Source organism: Prionailurus viverrinus, chromosome D2, assembly GCF_022837055.1.
Source record: "Prionailurus viverrinus isolate Anna chromosome D2, UM_Priviv_1.0, whole genome shotgun sequence".
Taxonomy (NCBI): Eukaryota; Metazoa; Chordata; class Mammalia; order Carnivora; family Felidae; genus Prionailurus; species Prionailurus viverrinus.
Genome location: NC_062571.1, coordinates 40311165 through 40329120, shown reverse-complemented (window position 1 = coordinate 40329120; position 17956 = coordinate 40311165). Strand labels below are relative to the sequence as shown.

Sequence of the window (17956 nt, the reverse complement as noted above, 5' to 3'; positions counted from 1 at the left end):
CCGCGCGCCGGGGTCCCTTCCCCGCGGCAGCGCGCCTTCTCGCGTCCCGAGGCGCGCGCTCGTTGCCTAGCGACGGGAGATGCCTAGAGACTTTGAGCGCGCGGGCGCCGCCCAGACCTGTTGCTGGCGCTTGGCTGGGGTCCCGCGCGCGCGGTGGTTCGGGCCGTTGGACCTTGTGAGTGGTGTGGGGCTCAGGCGACGCCTGGGCTCCCCCAGCAGAGCGAGGTTAGTGCAGCGCCTGGGGGCGGCCGCCGTTGCTACCGCCTCCTCCTCCGCCTCTTACTTTCCCTCCCCTCCCCCTCAACCCCGCTGGCGGCACTGCGCCGCCGGGTGGAGAGGACTGGAAACTCTACCCGGGCCCGTCCTTTCTCACTAGGCCGGCCGGCTTTCTCCTAAGCATGGGCAAAAGGACTTCTTTGTACTTCTTGTGACGACTTCTACGGGCTTGAGGTAGCTGTTTCTGTGGGAAAGAGCTTTCTTCTATTGCGCCGATGCGCCCGTTGGTGTTTATGATAAGTAACATTCCTTGCAAGAACCTGTGTATGGGTATTGTCATTTCGTGGACAGGAAACATGCCAAGCGAGGTAGCAGATGTTACCTGGGTTCTGCTAAGCCATGCCCATAGATCCGAGACTGACCCTCCATTGGGAGCCGCTCTTAGGCCAGAGGTTTCTTCCTTGGGGACATGGTCCCTTTCCCATGTATTTTCAGGAATCTGTTGCCTGTTTTGTGTTACTCCACTTCAGATGACATTGACCTGTCAATGTAATTATTTTTGTCCTTAGAGTATATCCCACGGAAGAAGCACAGTGAAGATACCGTGTCTCAAACTATCTGTAATACTGTCATTCTCTCTGTATGGTTAAGACACCCATGCCAGCTCGATAGGGAATTAGGCTCATTTGTGCCAGTTTTTAGAGTTTAAGTTTTTATGGCTGCACTTATGTACGCATATACACATTCCTTTCTCCACTGCTGTTGTTAATGCAAAACATACTATATACAGTTTTTGCACCTTGCTTTTTTTTTTCTCCCAGTGTCCTGGAGGTCACTCCCTATTTTAGAGACCTTCCTCGTGTCTTTTATATGCACAGTAATTCATTGTGTTGCTGTATTTCGTCAGTCCCTTAATGAAGAAGTTTTGGATACAGTTGCAGTTTGACTATTCTAAATAACGGTGCAAAATAACTATGTGTATGTATCATCACTCCATATTTTTGCAAGATAGGATCCCCAGAAGTGAGACTGATAGTTCAAAGGGTAAATATCTGTTTAATTCTCTAGATATTGCTAAATTCCTCTCCATGGGGACTATACCATTTTGTACGCTCACCACCATCAAATGAGAGAGAAGAGGTGGGGCTTATGGATGAACCTCAGGAGGTTGTTGTTTCTGAAATTTTAGGCGGAATGTTAGGTGCATCTGTCCAGGGACAGGATCAGACATGCTAGCATTCTCTGCTCTATAATTGCTCATGTCTGACATATAGGCACACAGTATATATTTGTTGAACAACGATTATATCTCATTAGATTCTCAGAAGAGACTGGACGCCGTGAGGGTAATTTGAGGGTGATTAGTTTTTTCAAAGCACCTGAGATGCAGTTGTTGCTACATTTCTTTCTTTCCCTTGTTCCTTCCTTCTTTCCTTCCTTCCTTCCTTCCTTCCTTCCTTCCTTCTTCCTTCATTCCTTCTCTTTCTCTCTCTCTCTTCTCTCTTTTAAATCTGGTCTAAGATTGGGGCACCTGGGTGGCTCAGTCGGTTATGCATCTGACTTCGGCTCAGGTCATGATCTCACGGTTCGTGGGTTCTGTATGCATCGGGCTCTGTACTTATAGCTCAGAGCCTGGAGCCTGCTTCCAATTCGGTGTCTCCCTCTCTCCCTCCCCTGCTCATGCTCTGTCTCTCTCTCAAAAAAAATTAAATCTGGTCTAAGATTATTCCTGTCCATCTTCATAACTGAATAGACTGGGACATTATTGGGAGAATGGAGAAACTCGTTCACTTGCCTCCATGGGAAACCAGCGTGTCTGCCCTGTGATTAAAACACACTCCTTGAGGAGCTGGAGGAGTTTGTCTTCTAGAGGGAGGATGGCCATGCGCGTACACAGATGATTCTCAGGTTGTATGACAGGTGCTGTGTGAGTTGCTTGGAGAAGGAAGAATTTCTTTACGGTGCTTGGGAGGGCTCAGGGAATGAGAGATGACCTACATCATGCGGGTGAGGAGAGACATTTCCCAGGCTGGGAGATGGTGAGGAATCATTATGCACAACAGTCCTGGAGACTGAAGTGTGCAAGGTGTGACTGGCAGCATGGCAGAATGTTCAGTATAGTCAGATCCCAGGATGTGCTGGTGGCAGAGGAGATGTCTGGAGGTGAGCGGGCAAAGAAATTGGGGCCAAAGCATGAGGAGCCTCTTATGCTATCTTTTGAAGGTTGAATTCTTTTTATTCTTTGTCCTTAGAGATTCATGGACTTCTGTGGTCTCTTGAGGTGGAGTATTGTGATGTTTTCTAAAACGGACCCCCATGGCTTGGGAGGAACATCTTAGTCATGAAGGTAATGGCTCTGGAATGAAGATTTGGGTATGAATCCCATCTCCACCATATGGACTTACGCTCCTTGTGTCTGGGCTTCCTCATCCACACAGTGGGGATAAATAATAACGATTTTTTACCCATGTTGTGAGGATTAAGTGACACATGCATTGCTTGGCGTATAGTCAGCTCCCAACGACAGTAACCCTTTTTCTTTTTTTGTCATTGTTTTGTTGTTGTTTAGTTTCTGTATCATTTATTTCTGCTTTAATCTTTATTATTTCCTTCCTTTTGCTGGTTGGGGGTTTTGTTTGTTGCTCTTCTCTGACTCCTGGACTCGAAAGCCCTTCAGGATTTTGAAAGCGTGTCTTAGTGTTAGTCGTAGTGACATCTGTGGAGCCTTTTTTGGAAACTGTGAGAAGTTTCCCCGGAGCCAGCTTTTTTGTGTCATCCCTGACCGGGGGGGGGGGGGGGGGGGTGTGCGCCCACGACTGGTGACAGGATGTAATGCTTTGTTGGCCTCGCCAGACTCTACTTTCTACTTTCATTGTGCCTTACTGAACATTTCCTGCATTAATGCAAAAACATTTACCTTTCAGAGGTTAGGGGTGAGAAATGGAGTCGACATATCTTCAAAAGTGCCTTGGGACGTGTCTAACTCAAGGTCTTGCAGAAGTGGCGAGAATTCGCCCAGTGGATCCAATAGAATATTTAGCATTGTGGATTTACAAATACAAGGAAAATGTGACCATGGAGCAGCTGGTAAGTGGGGACCTTCTTGTAGAAAATTAGAAGAGTGAGGGATGCCCCAGTTGGTTGAGCGTCCAACTAGGTCACGATCTCATGATTCCTGAGATCTAGCCCTGCGTCTGGTGGGCTCTGAGCTGACAGCGTGGAGCCTGCTTGGGATTCTCTCTCTTCCTCTCTCTCTCTGCCCCTCTCCTGCTCCTGCTCACATGCACACTTGCATGTGCTGTGTCTCAAAATAAATAAATAAGCATTAAAAAACAGTAGAAGAGTCAAATAATTGGTCTGATTTGCTTTTTTAAAAAGTTCAAGTGTTCTTTCTTTCTGTTTATAAAAATAGCATGTTTATTATAGAAAAACTTGGACAATATCAAAAACATAAAAAAATACCCAGAGAAGACCTCTTTCTTCTAGTCTTTTTTCTATACATTTTCTATACATTTGTAGTTTTTCTTTTTACATAATCGTGAACATACCCACTGTATAATTTTAATTTTATGCTCTTTGTTCAAGTAAAACACACATTTCCCCAAAATGTTACACATTTTCCACACGGGTGAAGTAAAATTTCCTTACCCTTTCCCCATTGTTGGTGATTAACATGCTTTCAAGATTGTTTTCACAAATTGTTTTATCTCCACTTAGTCACTTGATATTATTTTTGAACACTGCTAGAGACAGAAGGAAATGGCCAGCCTGGAGCGTGAGAGAGAACTGGCTTTGATAGAGCAGGAAATGATGGAGAGGCTCAAAGCAGAGGAGCTCCTGATTCAGCAGGTGAGACAAGCATGGGGGTTCAGGGGTGACTGGAATTAGTGGGGCCAGCCTCAGAGTGGTGCGACCCAAATGGCAAAAAACTCCCCATCGCTAGTCAGTTAGGAATGGCTTTCTTCTATCTTCATGTTTCTGTGTTACGCCTTCTTTGCTAGAGAAGCAGCAGCAGCTGGGGTAGGAGGAAACCCAGGGAGTGTGTTCTCATGGAAGCCAAGGGGAGAGAGCGTCTCAGTGAGACCCGAGGAGTCAGTTGCTGGTTGAGCGAGAGCAAGACTGTGAAGTGCTCATTCAAGGCCACTGGTGACCTTGATAGGAGCAGTGTGTTGGGGAGGGGGGACGATAACGGGGGAGACGGTGAGTGAAGGTAATGCTTTCAAGGAGATTTTCAAGGAGGGAGGCTGGGTTTTTTTTAGGAGCAGAGGGGAAGGGAGTGGTTGATGTTAAGAAATGGGGAGAGGATAGTCTGGGTACACGTGGGTGTATAGGTTTTGTGGCACAAAGTTGAAAGCAGTTTCTGAATGACTCTTTCTTCTTTATGAAGTAGAGACCATGATCATCTTCCAAGAATGGGGCGATGAAGTGGGAGGTGTGGGAAGAGCGGTGAGGGTTTGAAATGGTGGCTTTGGAGGATGTTAGAGTTGACCAGGAAACTTAGCATTGCTTGGTGGCATGGAGTACCCTGTTAGAGTTAGAGACCAGGCGTTTATAATGTTGCTAGTTGGTTTGGTTTTATGATTATGGGTTTTCTCCACTTAGGCCAGATATTTGAGTGAAGATGTGGAAGGGGCAGACCCCTTGACTGAAGTAGGTTTGGGGTAACGGGTTTAGGGAGCTGAAGATGTTGGTAAGAGAATGGTTTAAGGGATGAGTCCTGGAGTGTAAACAAGATAGGGAAAGTTCCAGGGTGGCTTCTGGACCGATTTAATTTATGAAGAGCCTCTGAACTAAATTTAGGTCATCCCTACCATTCTACCACGTAGTACTTAACTCTAGAGTCTCGAGTCACAGCTACACATTTGCGAAAGGGAAAGAAGCCCGTGATTTGGGTGTGTGGATAAGAAGGAGAGTATAGACATGGCAAACAGTTTCTCTGCCTAAACTCTCATGCCTGATACTTGGGTAGAACATTCTAGGCACCTTAGACAGATATGGCTATTGAAAACTTTACTGCTTCCCAATCTCCTTTTTATCTAGTCATTTGGCTAATTCCTATCAGGAGGTGGCAAAGCATTGAGTTGGATGTCAAACGATCATCCAAATGGGTGAGTGTCTGCTGTAGTTGCCCCAACTTTCGAGAAGCTGCCCTTGTTCTTCAGCTTCTACAGCCAGTGTCTGCCCCCTTCTATCAGAATAAGGAGAACCTCTCAGCAGTTCTCCTTCCCCAAGGCAGCTACGTCACAAATGTAGAGGCACTTAACGTTCGTTGACTCATCCACTTTGTCTTACTTAGATCCAAGTTGGCAATACTAGAAATCAAGCACTCCTCTCGCGGTATCCTGTTGACCAGCGTGAAGTGATCCACTGTGCATTGAACCCTGAGCATTGTATGGGGAATGGAAGATAACAGTAATAGTCTCCAGAAGATTTTATGACCAGCTAAAGAAATAGCTTGGTGGGCAGAAATAGATGAGACGAGGAAAAGGGGCACGTGGGTCGGGAGGAGGGAGCACCAGAGAAGAGCTTGGGAGAGAGTGAGACTGAGATGCAAAGAAACATAGAGGCGCTCGGAGTCCATTGGATCAAGTGAGCTTGGGCTTCGGGACTCTGGTAACTTCCCTGCTCTCACAGTTAGTGCTACTGATTTTTAAGCACTCTCCAGTAAACCCTGGACCCTTGTGAACTGGGAAGTATTTTTACTGCCATTTTCTACTTAAGAGCTTACTGAGGAGGTATAAAAGCTGGTCTGTCTGTTTGTTTGTTTTGTTTTTTGAATACCTTTTCTAATGGTTTTACTCATGTGTGAAGAAGGGAATTAGGTTTTGAAATTTTCCCGAAAATGTTACACTGGTTCTGATGACCAATGTGGTTGGTATTTGCCAAGTACATTTTGCATTGTTGTTGAGAGATTAGTTATCTCACTTCCTCTGCGAATATCTGCAAGTGGATTGAGTGATGTGTTCTTGCACTTTGGCTACCTACCCCATCACTTTTATCCTAGTGTGCATGATACAAAATTACCAAGAAATTCCCTTCAACGACCTTTCGTAAATAAATATTAACTCCTGTTTATTATCTCTTTATTTGTCAAAATGTATTATTTTTAAAAGATGTGTTTTAAAAGCATAGCTTTAAAGTGCTCTTGGGGCGCCTGGGTGGCTCAGTTGGTTAGGCGTCCGACTTTGGCTCAAGTCATGATCTCGCAGTCCGTGAGTTCGAGCCCCGCGTCGGGCTCTGTGCTGACAGCTCAGGGCCTGGAGCCTGTTTCAGATTCTGTGTCTCTCTCTCTCTCTCTGACCCTCTCCCGTTCATGCTCTGTTTCTGTCTCAAAAATAAATAAATGTTAAAAAAATTTTTAAAGTGCTCTTAATGGGATATGTATGTATTATGGAGTATTATGTAGACATAGCAAGAGAGAACAAATTTCCACAAATGTTGTGTCAATGAAATAAAATAAAAAAAAATAAAATTGACTGCAAAATATAACTTTCTTTTTGGAATCCGGCTTACTACTTGGAAGACTTAAATTATTTTTTAAAGATAATATTTCACTTAGTTGGAGTTCAGAGTTAATGTTCCTTATCATCGAAATTGATTGAAAATATTTATCTGTGAATGCTGATCTGTAATGAGATTTTAGTATTCCATCTTTGAAAATAGCTTAGAGATGCTTCCTGCCAAATACTGATTATCAGTCCATGTGCATATAATTTTGACCATATTTATCTCCTGGAATGCATTTGTAGAATTCTGTTAGATTTTTATCTTGTTTTGCCTTTTGGCATGTCATTACCTTGTAGATTAATCACTTCCAGTTGAAGGTTGGTAAAAGCTTCTCAATCACACAGTTAAATGGATTTGGGGATCTGGAAATTTAATTTGCACTTAAATCAAGGCCAAAAAAAAAAAAAACCCAACAAAACTCTGGATCTATAGTTTGAGATTGGGAAATATACCTGCTGCAGATTTGTGTGGGGATGGGGGTCTAGTTTCTTGTTTTAGATTTTGCCTGCATGGGAAGTGAATGAGGCAGCTTGACATGGTGATTCAAACATTAGGTGTTGTTGAAATGTCTGTCCGGCAGGGCTAAATTTTTACATATTAGTGCTGTTTCACCTTGTATGTTTACTTTGAATTGATTTAAAAACATTATTAGGTCTGTAGCAAAAGCTTATTTCCAAAGCCATTTACGGTTTGATAATAGTGACTGAACATGATTCTTCTCATTCAGAAAAATTTCAATCTTGGTCCTGAGCCCCAAAATTCACACTAAACTGTTACCATGTTTTCATTTCATGATACATGGCCAGTATAGAAAATTCAAATTTCGGCTTCACGGTGAAGCCGTGGAACTGCTGTGTGTAGGGCAAGCCTAGATTTATTCGGTTTCTGTTCCTGACACAAATTCACAGAACTGATGATGGGCACGCTCGTAAGGGTGAAGGAAAGGTGCTGCTGGTCCCGCTGGCTCAAGAGCACGTGACGCTTCCTGCAGAGCACCTGCTGGTGGGCAATACGGCCACGACTCATAGGCTCTCCGCGCTGTGTTTTCACAAGCTTGGTAAACGTGTCCAACTAAGCCTCTTTCCGTTCACCATTGGTTGTAACACATCTTAGCAGGTTTCGCTGCTGGTTGTACTGAATTAATGTTTCTCGACTTCTTCGAAAATATTCTTGCCTGTAGTTGTCCCATGAAGACTGTTCATAGAGGCTGATCTTTCAGTCACTTTAGACTCAGCCCTGGGGCCCCTGGGTGGCTCAGTCGGTTGAGCGTCTTACTCTTGGTTCCAGCTCGGGTCGTGATCCCAGGGTCTTGGGATCAAGCCTGAGTCAGGCTCTGCGCTGAGCATGGAGCCTGCTGAAGATTCTCTCTCTCCCTCTCCCCTGTCTCTCTCTGCAAAAAACAAAACAAAACAAAACAAAACAAAACAAAACAAAAACCCTCAGCCTTGATTCCAGTAAACAGTAACCCCTGAGCAGTGTTGGGAACATTAGTCTACCCATCAGGAGCCAAGGAAAATCGCTCAAAATAATTCGCCTTGTTTTTAATTGCCTGTTGATGTTGCTCCCAAAGCCATCAACTCTTTGAGCAACTGTTTCACCAAAATCTTAATGTAAGTACCCCCCCCCACCCCACCCCCTGCCCCCAGGACACTGAAATCAAAACACGTCATTAAATCATCATTGGTAAGTGAGCGTCTGCTTCGCTAACAAAGGAACCACTTGGGAACTTGCTTCCATTGCAGTCTCATTTCTATTTTTAATTTTTGTGAAGAAATCTTGTGATGAAGTAATTCTGCTTAAATTTTCTAATACTTCTGACCTTTGTTTTCATGTGGGCTAAGAATATTGTGATGACATGTGCTTAGTCTGGTAGTATTGCATTCTTTTTTTTTTTTTTTTTTTTTACAAAATGTGCCCTTTTATTTTACTTTTTAAAATTTACATCCAAATTAGTTAGCATACAGTGCAACAATGACTTCAGGAGTAGATTCCTTAGTGCCCCTTACCCATTTAGCCCATCCCCCCTCCCACACACTTTCCAGTAACCCTCTGTTTATTCTCCATATTTATGAGTCTCTTATGCTTTGTCCCCTCCCTGCTTTTATATTATTTTTGCTTCCCTTCCCTTATGTTCATCTGTTCTGTCTCTTAAAGTCCTCATGTGAGTGAAGTCATATGATTTTTGTCTTTCTCTGACTGACTAATTTCACTTAGCATGATACCCTCCAGTTCCATCCACATAGTCGCAGATGGCAAGATTTCATTCTTTTTGATTGCCGAGTAGTACTCCATTCTATAGATATACCACATCTTCTTTATCCATTCATTCATTGATGGACATTTGGGCTCCTTCCATACTTTGGCTATTGTTGATAGTGCTGCTATAAACATGGGGGTGCACATGTCCCTTCGAAACAGCACACCTGTATCCCTTGGATAAATGCCTAGTAGTGCAATTGCTGGGTTGTAGGGTAGTTCTATTTTTAGTTTTTTGAGGAACCTCCATACTGTTTTCCAGAGTGGCTGCACCAGCTTGCATTCCGAGTATTGCATTCTTTTAATAAAGTATCATTGCTTCGTAAACACCATACTTTGCCATTTAATTTGGTAATAAAATAATCCACTCTCCACTGTATCTTCAGAGAGCAACATTCCAAATCCACATCTTTTCTTGTTTTGACATGATGGGTGTGCACTGTTTTAAAAAATGTCATGGTGTGGTGATACCATGCCACTCCAAGAACTGTTGAGATAAAATGGCATGACTGTGATTTGTAGTGTGCTGAGCAGAGCAGAAAATGATGGGAGTACCACCTATGGTCCCTGTTGCAACTACCCAACCGCCGTTCTGCAAAACCAGTCACAGACAATAAGTAAGCAAATGAACCTGGCAGTGTTTCAACAAAACTTTTGTTTATAGGCACCGAAACTTGAATTTTCTGTAATTTCCATGTGTTGCGAAATATTATTCTTTCAGTATTTTTCAGCCATTTAAAACTGTAAAACCTTTCTTAGCTCATGGACTGTACAATACAGGACTGGGTTCAGATGTGGCCCACAGAATTTAGTTTGCTGACCCCTATTCTAGTGTGGCATGTCTGTTGAGTTGGAACCAAATATGCTGTTGATTATCTGTGGTTTCAGATAACATACTTAAGGTTTTCTCATCCACTCTTCTGTAACCAAGGTTTGGCTATTTGAAGACCTATCTATGGATGAAGAGATTTTATCTGAAAAAAAGTACGACAATCTCATTTGTTGCTCTAAGAAGAACAGAGAAAATAACATGATTTTGTGCAGATTGTTCTTTTCTGCAAATTAGCAATTAAGGAAGCTTCCTTTTTTATGTTAGACTTCAGGAAATATTTGTAAAAGCTAAAGTATTAGGCGGCTGTGATCATTTATTCTCGTAAGCGTCTGAAATTTACGTAGGTATAAACTTAATTATCCTGGGACATTTCAGAGTGATTAGAGTTAATTCCTGGCAATTGATCTGACTTTAACATGACTTATTTATTTCTGAATATTCAGCAACAGCTGGCACTCCAGCTGGAGTTGGAAATGCAAGAAAAAGAGAGACAAAGAGTAGAAGAACTACACAGAGCTCAAGAACAATTAGAGAAGGTAATTTGAAGTTTTATACCTGCCCGCTTTATTTGAAACCTCTTAGAACCCTCAAACTGTTTCTTCCAGCTGTTATAACGTGGGATTCATAGACGTGCTACACATTAGCTGTGTGACTGACACAAGTCTTATAACCTTGTTAGTCTCCTTTTGCCTTTTTTCTTTTTTTTCAACGTTTTTTTATTTATTTTTGGGACAGAGAGAGACAGAGCATGAACGGGGGAGGGGCAGAGAGAGAGGGAGACACAGAATCGGAAGCAGGCTCCAGGCTCTGAGCCATCAGCCCAGAGCCCGACGCGGGGCTCGAACTCCCGGACCGCGAGATCGTGACCTGGCTGAAGTCGGACGCTTAACCGACTGTGCCACCCAGGCGCCCCTCCTTTTGCCTTTTTGAAAAATAAGAATAACAAGCTATCACTAGCACTATCTTACTGGTTTGTCGCGAGGATCAGCCAAGACCGTATATGTGAAACTGCTTTGTGAGCAGTAGAGTTCTCTCTTGGGGATGTTAGCAACATTTTAGTCAAGGCACAGTGGTCCTTGACTATGGTAGCTGATGTTGAAGGTTAAGTTCTTTGTAACGTTGAGGGCGTTCTGATCTCTGAGACAGTCGCATATTTCTTCCTCGTGTTAGATGTGCTATCAACAATATTTTTACATTTCAAAATATTTTTATATGGCTGTTTCATGTCTTTCATTCAATTACGCAGGGACTTATGCTAAAAAATCTGTTTCGGGGCGTCTGGGTGGCTCAGTTGGTTGGGCGTCTGACTTCAGCTCAGGTCATGATCTCACAGTTCGTGAGTTCCAGCCCCGCGTCGGGCTCTGTTCTTACAGCTCGGAGCCTGGAGCCTGCTTGGGATTCTGTGTCTCCCTCTCTCTCTGCCCCTCCCCTGCTCACGCTCTGTCTCTGTCTCAAAAACAAATAAAAACATTAAAAAAATAATTAAAAAAAAGAGTCTGTTTCCATTGACTGTCTGTATAATGTCAGACCTCTAGTTTGGCCAATGTTCCCTGGGATCCAAAATGTGTGTGTCACATAGACCAAACTTCTGAAGGACTGAGTTATACCTTTCAACTGGATATTTTATATTCTATGTTTATAACCAGCCTCGATTTATTCCACAATTAAAATGAAAAATAGAAGTAGGTTTCATTGAATATGTCTATTCATGGCTTAGATGAGAGCATCATTATTTAGAGCACTTTTTTGAAAGGTGGAAGAATGGATTAAAATCAAAAATGAGATTCTTAAAAAGATAAATTAAGGGGCACCTGGTGGCTTAGTCAGTTAAGTGTCAGGCACTTGATCTCAGCTCTCAGGGCTGTGAGTTCAAGCTCCTCATTGGGCTATGTGTTGGGCATGGAGCCTACTTAAAAAAATAAAATACTAAGATAAAACACAAACAAAAAAGATAAATTCAAAACCCTATACATAGTCTGAAAACACACGTAGTTAACAAAAACACAGATGCTGATGTTATCTCAGTCTGAATGTTGGAGGGCACGTGGATATACATGCATGTGCACACACACATAAATACATGGGGACGTTGGGGCGCCTGGGTGGCTCAGTCGGTTGAGCGGCGGACTTCAGCTCAGGTCATGATCTCGCGGTCCGTGAGTTCAAGCCCCGCATCGGGCTCTGTGCTGACAGCTCAGAGCCCTGGAGCCTGTTTCCCCTCCCCCGTTCATGCTCTGTCTCTCTCTGTCTCAAAAATAAATAAACGTTAAAAAAAAATTTTTAAATACATGGGGACGTATATCCCCTTTCTCTCTGGTGAGGATTCAGTGATGTCAAATGGAAGGAAAGTTTTTGTTTTGTCACTTGTCACCCTGACTAATAATTTGGCTTTCGGTTTGATGTCTCAGATCATTTCATTTTTTAAAGAGTCGTGTTCAATTATAAATAAAACGTGGTTTTCTATTAGTGTCAAGTGTTAAATGAGACTGTGAGCTGCAGTTTTGTACTAAATGTATTCAGGTCACCCTTTTAAAAGTGATGACATGTTTGCTGTTAAACTGATCATAGCACTATGTAAAAATAAACCTTCTTGAACATTAAACATGGAATCAAAATGGAAAGTATATTCAAATATTTTTCTTCATTTTTATATATTGTAGGAGATGGGAATGAATATAGAAAACATACCTACGAGTGAAGATAGTTCACATTCAGAGGTGAGAAGGAAACATTATTCTGTGTCATGTGAAATGAATGAGTGTCCTGGGGGGCAAAGCTTAACTTTGATGCATTAGGAGCTAAACTTTTTAATAAGGAAATTATCAAACTTGATAGTCCAAGTATGTGTTCTAGTAACAACAGTTCACAAGTACAGTGTTCTTTAGAGCAAAATCTCAAAATGGATAAAAATTGGACTTTTGGTTTGCGTTTGTATTTTTTATTTTTTTTTAATCTAATTTATTGTCAAATTGGCTAACATACAGTGTGTGCAGTGTGCTCTTGGTTTTGGGGGTAGATTCCCATGATTTATGTCTTACATACAACACCCAGTGCTCATCCCAACAAGTGCCCTCCTCAACGCCCATCACCCATTTTTAAAAACCAGAATGTCGTGAGATATTTATTGACCATATGTTTACTTCCAATGATACATGTTAATTTTCTGTATTAAATTAAATTTCTTAAATTTAAGTAAGTTTTAGCATTTATCTCTAGAATTCTCTCTCCATTAACAGGTGTTGGTTCATTCCATTAATTAATGACACTGAATTTGGATGTTGTAATTCAGAAATCTCCTACCAAAATCAAAGAAAATTAACATATTCGTTTTGAACTCATCTAATATTAGAAATGAATTTTAATGATTGTAGGATATAACACCAGACTCAGGCAAAACGCTAGCTGAAATTAGCGATCGATACGGGGCACCTAACCTGAGCAGAGTGGAAGAACTTGATGAGCCAATGCTATCTGATGTAAGTATCCTTAAGAAAGTGTTTTGTGAAAAACAGATTTGTTTGTTTGCTTTGTTTTACTCTGGGAAAGCCTAGTGCCTGTGAGGCCTGGGTTGGATGGCAAATGGGCCCTTACTGTCATAGAAAGAAACCAGTTCCCCGAGTGCTGACCATATTCCCAATCGGCCTTCTGCCCTTTTGTGGACCTGTGCTGCTGGCCACCAGGGGCAGGCTGGGCGCAGGTCTGGCTCCTTGCAAATGTGTCAGCACTGATGGGAAAGTAGCTGGAAGCTGGAGCTGAGGTCATGATGTGCCATATGCAGAGGGTGATGTGTATATATTTTGGAGTTAGGTTTTGAAAATTTCAAAATCTCTTCAAGATATATATTTAAAATCATCTGGTGAGGGGCGCCTGGGTGGCGCAGTTGGTTAAGCGTCCGACTTCAGCCAGGTCACGATCTCGCGGTCCGTGAGTTCGAGCCCCGAGTCGGGCTCTGGGCTGACGGCTCAGAGCCTGGAGCCTGTTTCCGATTCTGTGTCTCCCTCTCTCTCTGCCCCTCCCCCGTTCATGCTCTGTCTCTCTCTGTCCCAAAAATAAATAAACATTGAAAAAAAAAAATTTAAAAAAAATAAATAAATAAAATCATCTGGTGAAATACATAATCTTTAAGTTAAATGTTGGGGGCCAGCTTATTGTTTCTCAGGAGCAAACACTAGAATGAAATAAATATCCTAATGAAAGTGCATGCTTTTACAGTATATAAGTACACATGCTTGTTTAATAAACACATGGTGTTTTCTAGGTACCAGGCATTGTGCCTGATGTTGTGAATAAAACAGTTTTTTTTTTTCTTTTTTTTACCTTGTCTAGGGGGGAAATAGGCGATTGGATAAGCAATTGATAGTCATTGTTAGAGGGAACAAGTGGTTTATTGCCCAGAGCAATAGGCTTTGACAATGAACAAGGGAGCTATTAATCTAAGCCAGTCCTGCGGGTATAGACCAGGACTGTCCTGGCAGAGGATGTATTTAGTGACCTAACCAAGCACACTGACAAAATGGGACAGCCAGCCCAGTGGAGGAGCCCTATCAGGGAAGGCTTCCTGAAGGAAGTTGGTGACTGATTGCTGGGGGTGCGAGGGGGAGGATACGAGAGTACAATACAGCTAGAGACCTGACAGGGGAGAGTTGGGGGTGTGAGGCAGGGAGGAGGAGAGACCACGCAGGGGAGGGAACAGGAACCAGGCTGTGAAAGGCCTGGTAATTTGTGCCCAGATGCCGTAGATTTTATCCTAAAGGCAATGGAGGCTGATGCTATCAGCACTGCATTTTAGAAAAGCTCTCTGGCAGCAGCATGGAGGGGAGGATGGAGAGAGAGAGGTGAGGACACCCATTAGGAGGCTAATGCAGTAATCGAGAGAGAGATGGCATCGGTGGCCTATTTACAAGGGGGAACTGGAAGGGCTTGGTGCTAATCAGTTAGTAGAGATGTTCCATTAAATGTCTGCTGTGTTTTGGGACCACGCAGGGAGGTAGCGAAGACAAATGCACAGAACAGATGGGGCTCCTGCCCTCGGGGCAGGGGTGGGGGGTGCGGCGTGGGCCAAGGGCACCTAAGAGGACAGACCTAGCCTGGATGAGTCTTCCTGAGGAGATGAAACTTAAGGGGTTAGTCTGAGCTCAGCCCAGCAGACAGGGAGAGCAAGACATTCCCACGGAACGGAATGGCCCAGCTCAGACGCTGGCTGGGTTGTGCGGAGCTTGGAGATGGTGCAACTCCAAGCTGGAGAAGTGGCTAATGGCCACATCACACTGTGCTCTGTATGGCAAGTGCAGTGGGATTCACTGAAAGGGTTTATGTGAGGACGGGAGCTGTGGCTTTAGAGGGGAGAGAGAGGATTTGAGTGGGCACGCGTGGAAAAGAGAGACCACTTAGGAGGTTTTATAATTATCCAGATGCAAGATGACCAGGGCTAGGATCAGGGTGTAGACAGCAGAGATGGGGAGAACCCAGTGGATTTGATATTGGCTGGGAGGATAAGGGACAGAAGAAAGTTGAGGTGATGCCCAGGTTTCTGCCATGGGCAACCAACCGGACTCAGAGCTTAGCCACTTGTTGAGGTGAGGAACGTAAGAAGAGGAAGTAGGTTTTGTGAAAATGATGGCTTCCGTTGTGGACATGTTGAGTCTCAGGTGACCCTGAGATACGCAGATGTAAGTGGCCAAAGACCAGTTGACGTGCAGTACAGGTTCAGAGGACAAGAGAGATGTCCAGGCAGGAGATAGGGACATAGCAGTCATTGGCATACGAGCTAGGTGAAGCTAGGAGAGGGAGTCGGGTACCTAGGAGAACGTGCAGAATGTGCAGGACGAGGCTCAGGCACATCCATTACACATTCCATCATTTAAGGGGTGGACACAGGAGGAGGACCCCTACAAGAATGGTAGGGATAACAGTAAGAAAGGGGGGAGGGGAGCAAGAGAAGGAGAAGAAAGGATGGGTTGATAAACACTGTGCTTGAGAACACCATTGTTATCATGCTGAGTTTGGATCTTACTTGAACTAGTTCGAAAACTATCGAAAAGCTTCATTTACATAGTCACATAGAATTGACCCCAACTCTGATTTCTTTGGCTTGTACCTTTCCACAATTCTGACTGTATTAAAGTATATTTACTTTTTATTCTGCTTTTAGGTTGCATTAAACATTGATCAAGATTTGTAAGATCAACCAACCCAAGAGCAATGCATTTTTCTGCTTGTTTCAAGTTTCAAAACATGAGGTTCCCAACTGTATTTTTTTCCTCCAAACCTGAACTCTGCTTTTTTTCTTTTTTCTCTAAAGACAGCTTTATAAATGGGCTTTCAAGGGTAGCCTTAACAGGTTGTTTTGGATTCTCCGATGCAACTGGTTGTTTGTAGGATTCCTCAGAGAGCAAGAGAGAGAGTTTGCCCAAGCAACCGGAAGGCGCAAATGGGAGATGAGCTGAAAAGACTGTGTGTGTGTGTGTGTGTGTGTGTGTGTGTGTGTGCGCACGCGCGCCTGAGAACAAGATTGCCCGAGGTGAAGGCTACGGTCTGTGAAGAGTGAAAGGGGCTGCCACTGTGCAGGACTTGGGAGTGTTCGACATGCCTTAGATCTGAGCTCCCCCCTGGAAGTGGACTGTGAGGATTTCTCCAGTTTGCTCGGCAGTGATACTTTGTAGGACCATTAATCCATGCTTACTGATAGGGCTGGATGGGGAAGGATGCCAAGTTCTGGGGTACCAAGACCCAACATTTCTTCTGGATCAACCAGTGTGGGCAGATATCCTGGTGATACTGTTGGAGAGACGCTCTCGCTGGACACAGGCCATGCAGGGGGCTTCCTTGGATGGGTGCTGGGTGGTCCATGGGCCCTGACTGCTCTCCTGGCCCCTTGGAAGTTTCACACCCAACCTTGAACTTTAGGGAGAACTTTGCTTCTTTTTTAAAATTCTTCCAAATCTAAGTCTTTATTATGAATCCTTTCTGTTATTTAAGGAAGGGTATAGGCATGGAAACATAAATGCCAGGAAGAGGATTCTTAAATAAGATTTTAGGGGCTCCCTGGTGGCTCAGTAAGTTAAGCATCCGACTTCGGCTCAGGTCATGATCTCATGGTTTGTGAGTTCAAGCCCCAGTGTCGGACTCTGTGCAGACAGCTCAGAGCCTGGAGCCTGCTTCAGCCTCTCTCTGCCGGCCCCCCCTTGCACTCTGTCTCTCTCTCTCAAATATAAATAAACATTAAAACAATTATATAAAAAATAAATTAATTAAAAATTTAAAAGATCTGCTTTTGGTCCTCATATATCTTTCCTGAGGCAATGAGAACAGAACAGCCTAGTTGCTTAAATGGGAAGAGAGAAAGGGGGGAAAATAATGGGGAAAGCCCTGGTTTCATTAAAAAGAAATGCTAGGGGTGCCTGGGTGGCGCAGTCGGTTAAGCGTCCGACTTCAGCCAGGTCACGATCTCGCGGTCCGTGAGTTCGAGCCCCGCGTCAGGCTCAGGGCTGATGGCTCGGAGCCTGGAGCCTCTTTCTGATTCTGTGTCTCCCTCTCCCTCTGCCCCTCCCCCGTTCATGCTCTGTCTCTCTCTGTCCCAAAAAAAAAAAAAAAAAAAGTTGAAAAAAAAAAAAAGAAATGCTATCTTGTATCAGTTCTGTATATTCTTTAGAAAGAAGTCCCAGGTACCCTGGAGAGATGGTTTCTGGGTCAGTTGGGCCACCAGGCACTGTGTCCCCAGCATGGATGACCTGTCTCAGTCTGCCAGGCAGGTGTCTAAGGCAGCAAGAGAGCACGTGTCCCCCTGCCCCCCAGCCTGGGCCTGTGAGGGCACCCTCGTGGAGGGCTGGGGGTGGAAGGGCGGGCTCAGGGGGCCCTTGGGCTCAGAGCAGCCCAGGGAGTCTGGTGCTGGGGCTTGACAGCAAGAGTCTGTGAGTGCCCGCTAGTCGCGGGGTGAATCACTGTGGCTCTGGGACACAGGGTAGCCCTCTTGGAAGCATCCCCAGCCAGATCTGGGCATAAGAGGGAGGAGGTAGAACGGGGTGAAAAAGGAGATGATGCTTTTTCTCTCAACCTTCTTCTACGCCGAGTAATTTTGGATGAGATGTGAATTCTATCTTCTTGGGTGTTGGATATTTTTATCCCTGTAAATATTTGTGAGCTTTG

At 44.0% G+C, this 17956-nt stretch overlaps 1 protein-coding gene across 4 annotated transcripts; it reads left to right on the top strand.

The window, feature by feature from the left end:
• The first annotated feature begins 88 nt into the window (after positions 1-88).
• DYDC1 (DPY30 domain containing 1) lies at positions 89-16925 on the top strand. Of its 4 annotated transcripts, none has more exons than XM_047825470.1 (8): positions 89-225; positions 2469-2563; positions 3141-3303; positions 3964-4065; positions 10255-10347; positions 12472-12528; positions 13183-13287; positions 15963-16925. In XM_047825470.1, exons 3-8 carry the CDS (start codon positions 3157-3159, stop codon positions 15990-15992), a joined length of 534 nt encoding a protein of 177 aa, XP_047681426.1. In that variant the 5' UTR covers positions 89-225; positions 2469-2563; positions 3141-3156; the 3' UTR covers positions 15993-16925. The 4 variants fall into 4 exon arrangements, with proteins under 4 accessions (XP_047681426.1, XP_047681427.1, XP_047681428.1 ...); XM_047825469.1 differs by lacking the exon at positions 89-225 and adding an exon at positions 263-450; XM_047825471.1 differs by lacking the exon at positions 2469-2563 and having other exon boundaries at positions 119-225.
• Positions 16926-17956: the final 1031 nt, after the last annotated feature.

What these genes read in the sequence shown, in the direction of transcription:
- DYDC1 (XM_047825470.1), top strand. Translation starts at nt 3,157, where the DNA reads ATGGAGTCGACATATCTTCAAAAGTGCCTTGGGACGTGTCTAACTCAA. An exon ending in AGGAGCTCCTGATTCAGCAG is followed by an intron (nt 4,066 to 10,254) that starts GTGAGACAAGCA and finishes CTGAATATTCAG; the next exon opens with CAACAGCTGGCACTCCAGCT. An exon ending in ATGAGCCAATGCTATCTGAT is followed by an intron (nt 13,288 to 15,962) that starts GTAAGTATCCTT and finishes TTCTGCTTTTAG; the next exon opens with GTTGCATTAAACATTGATCA.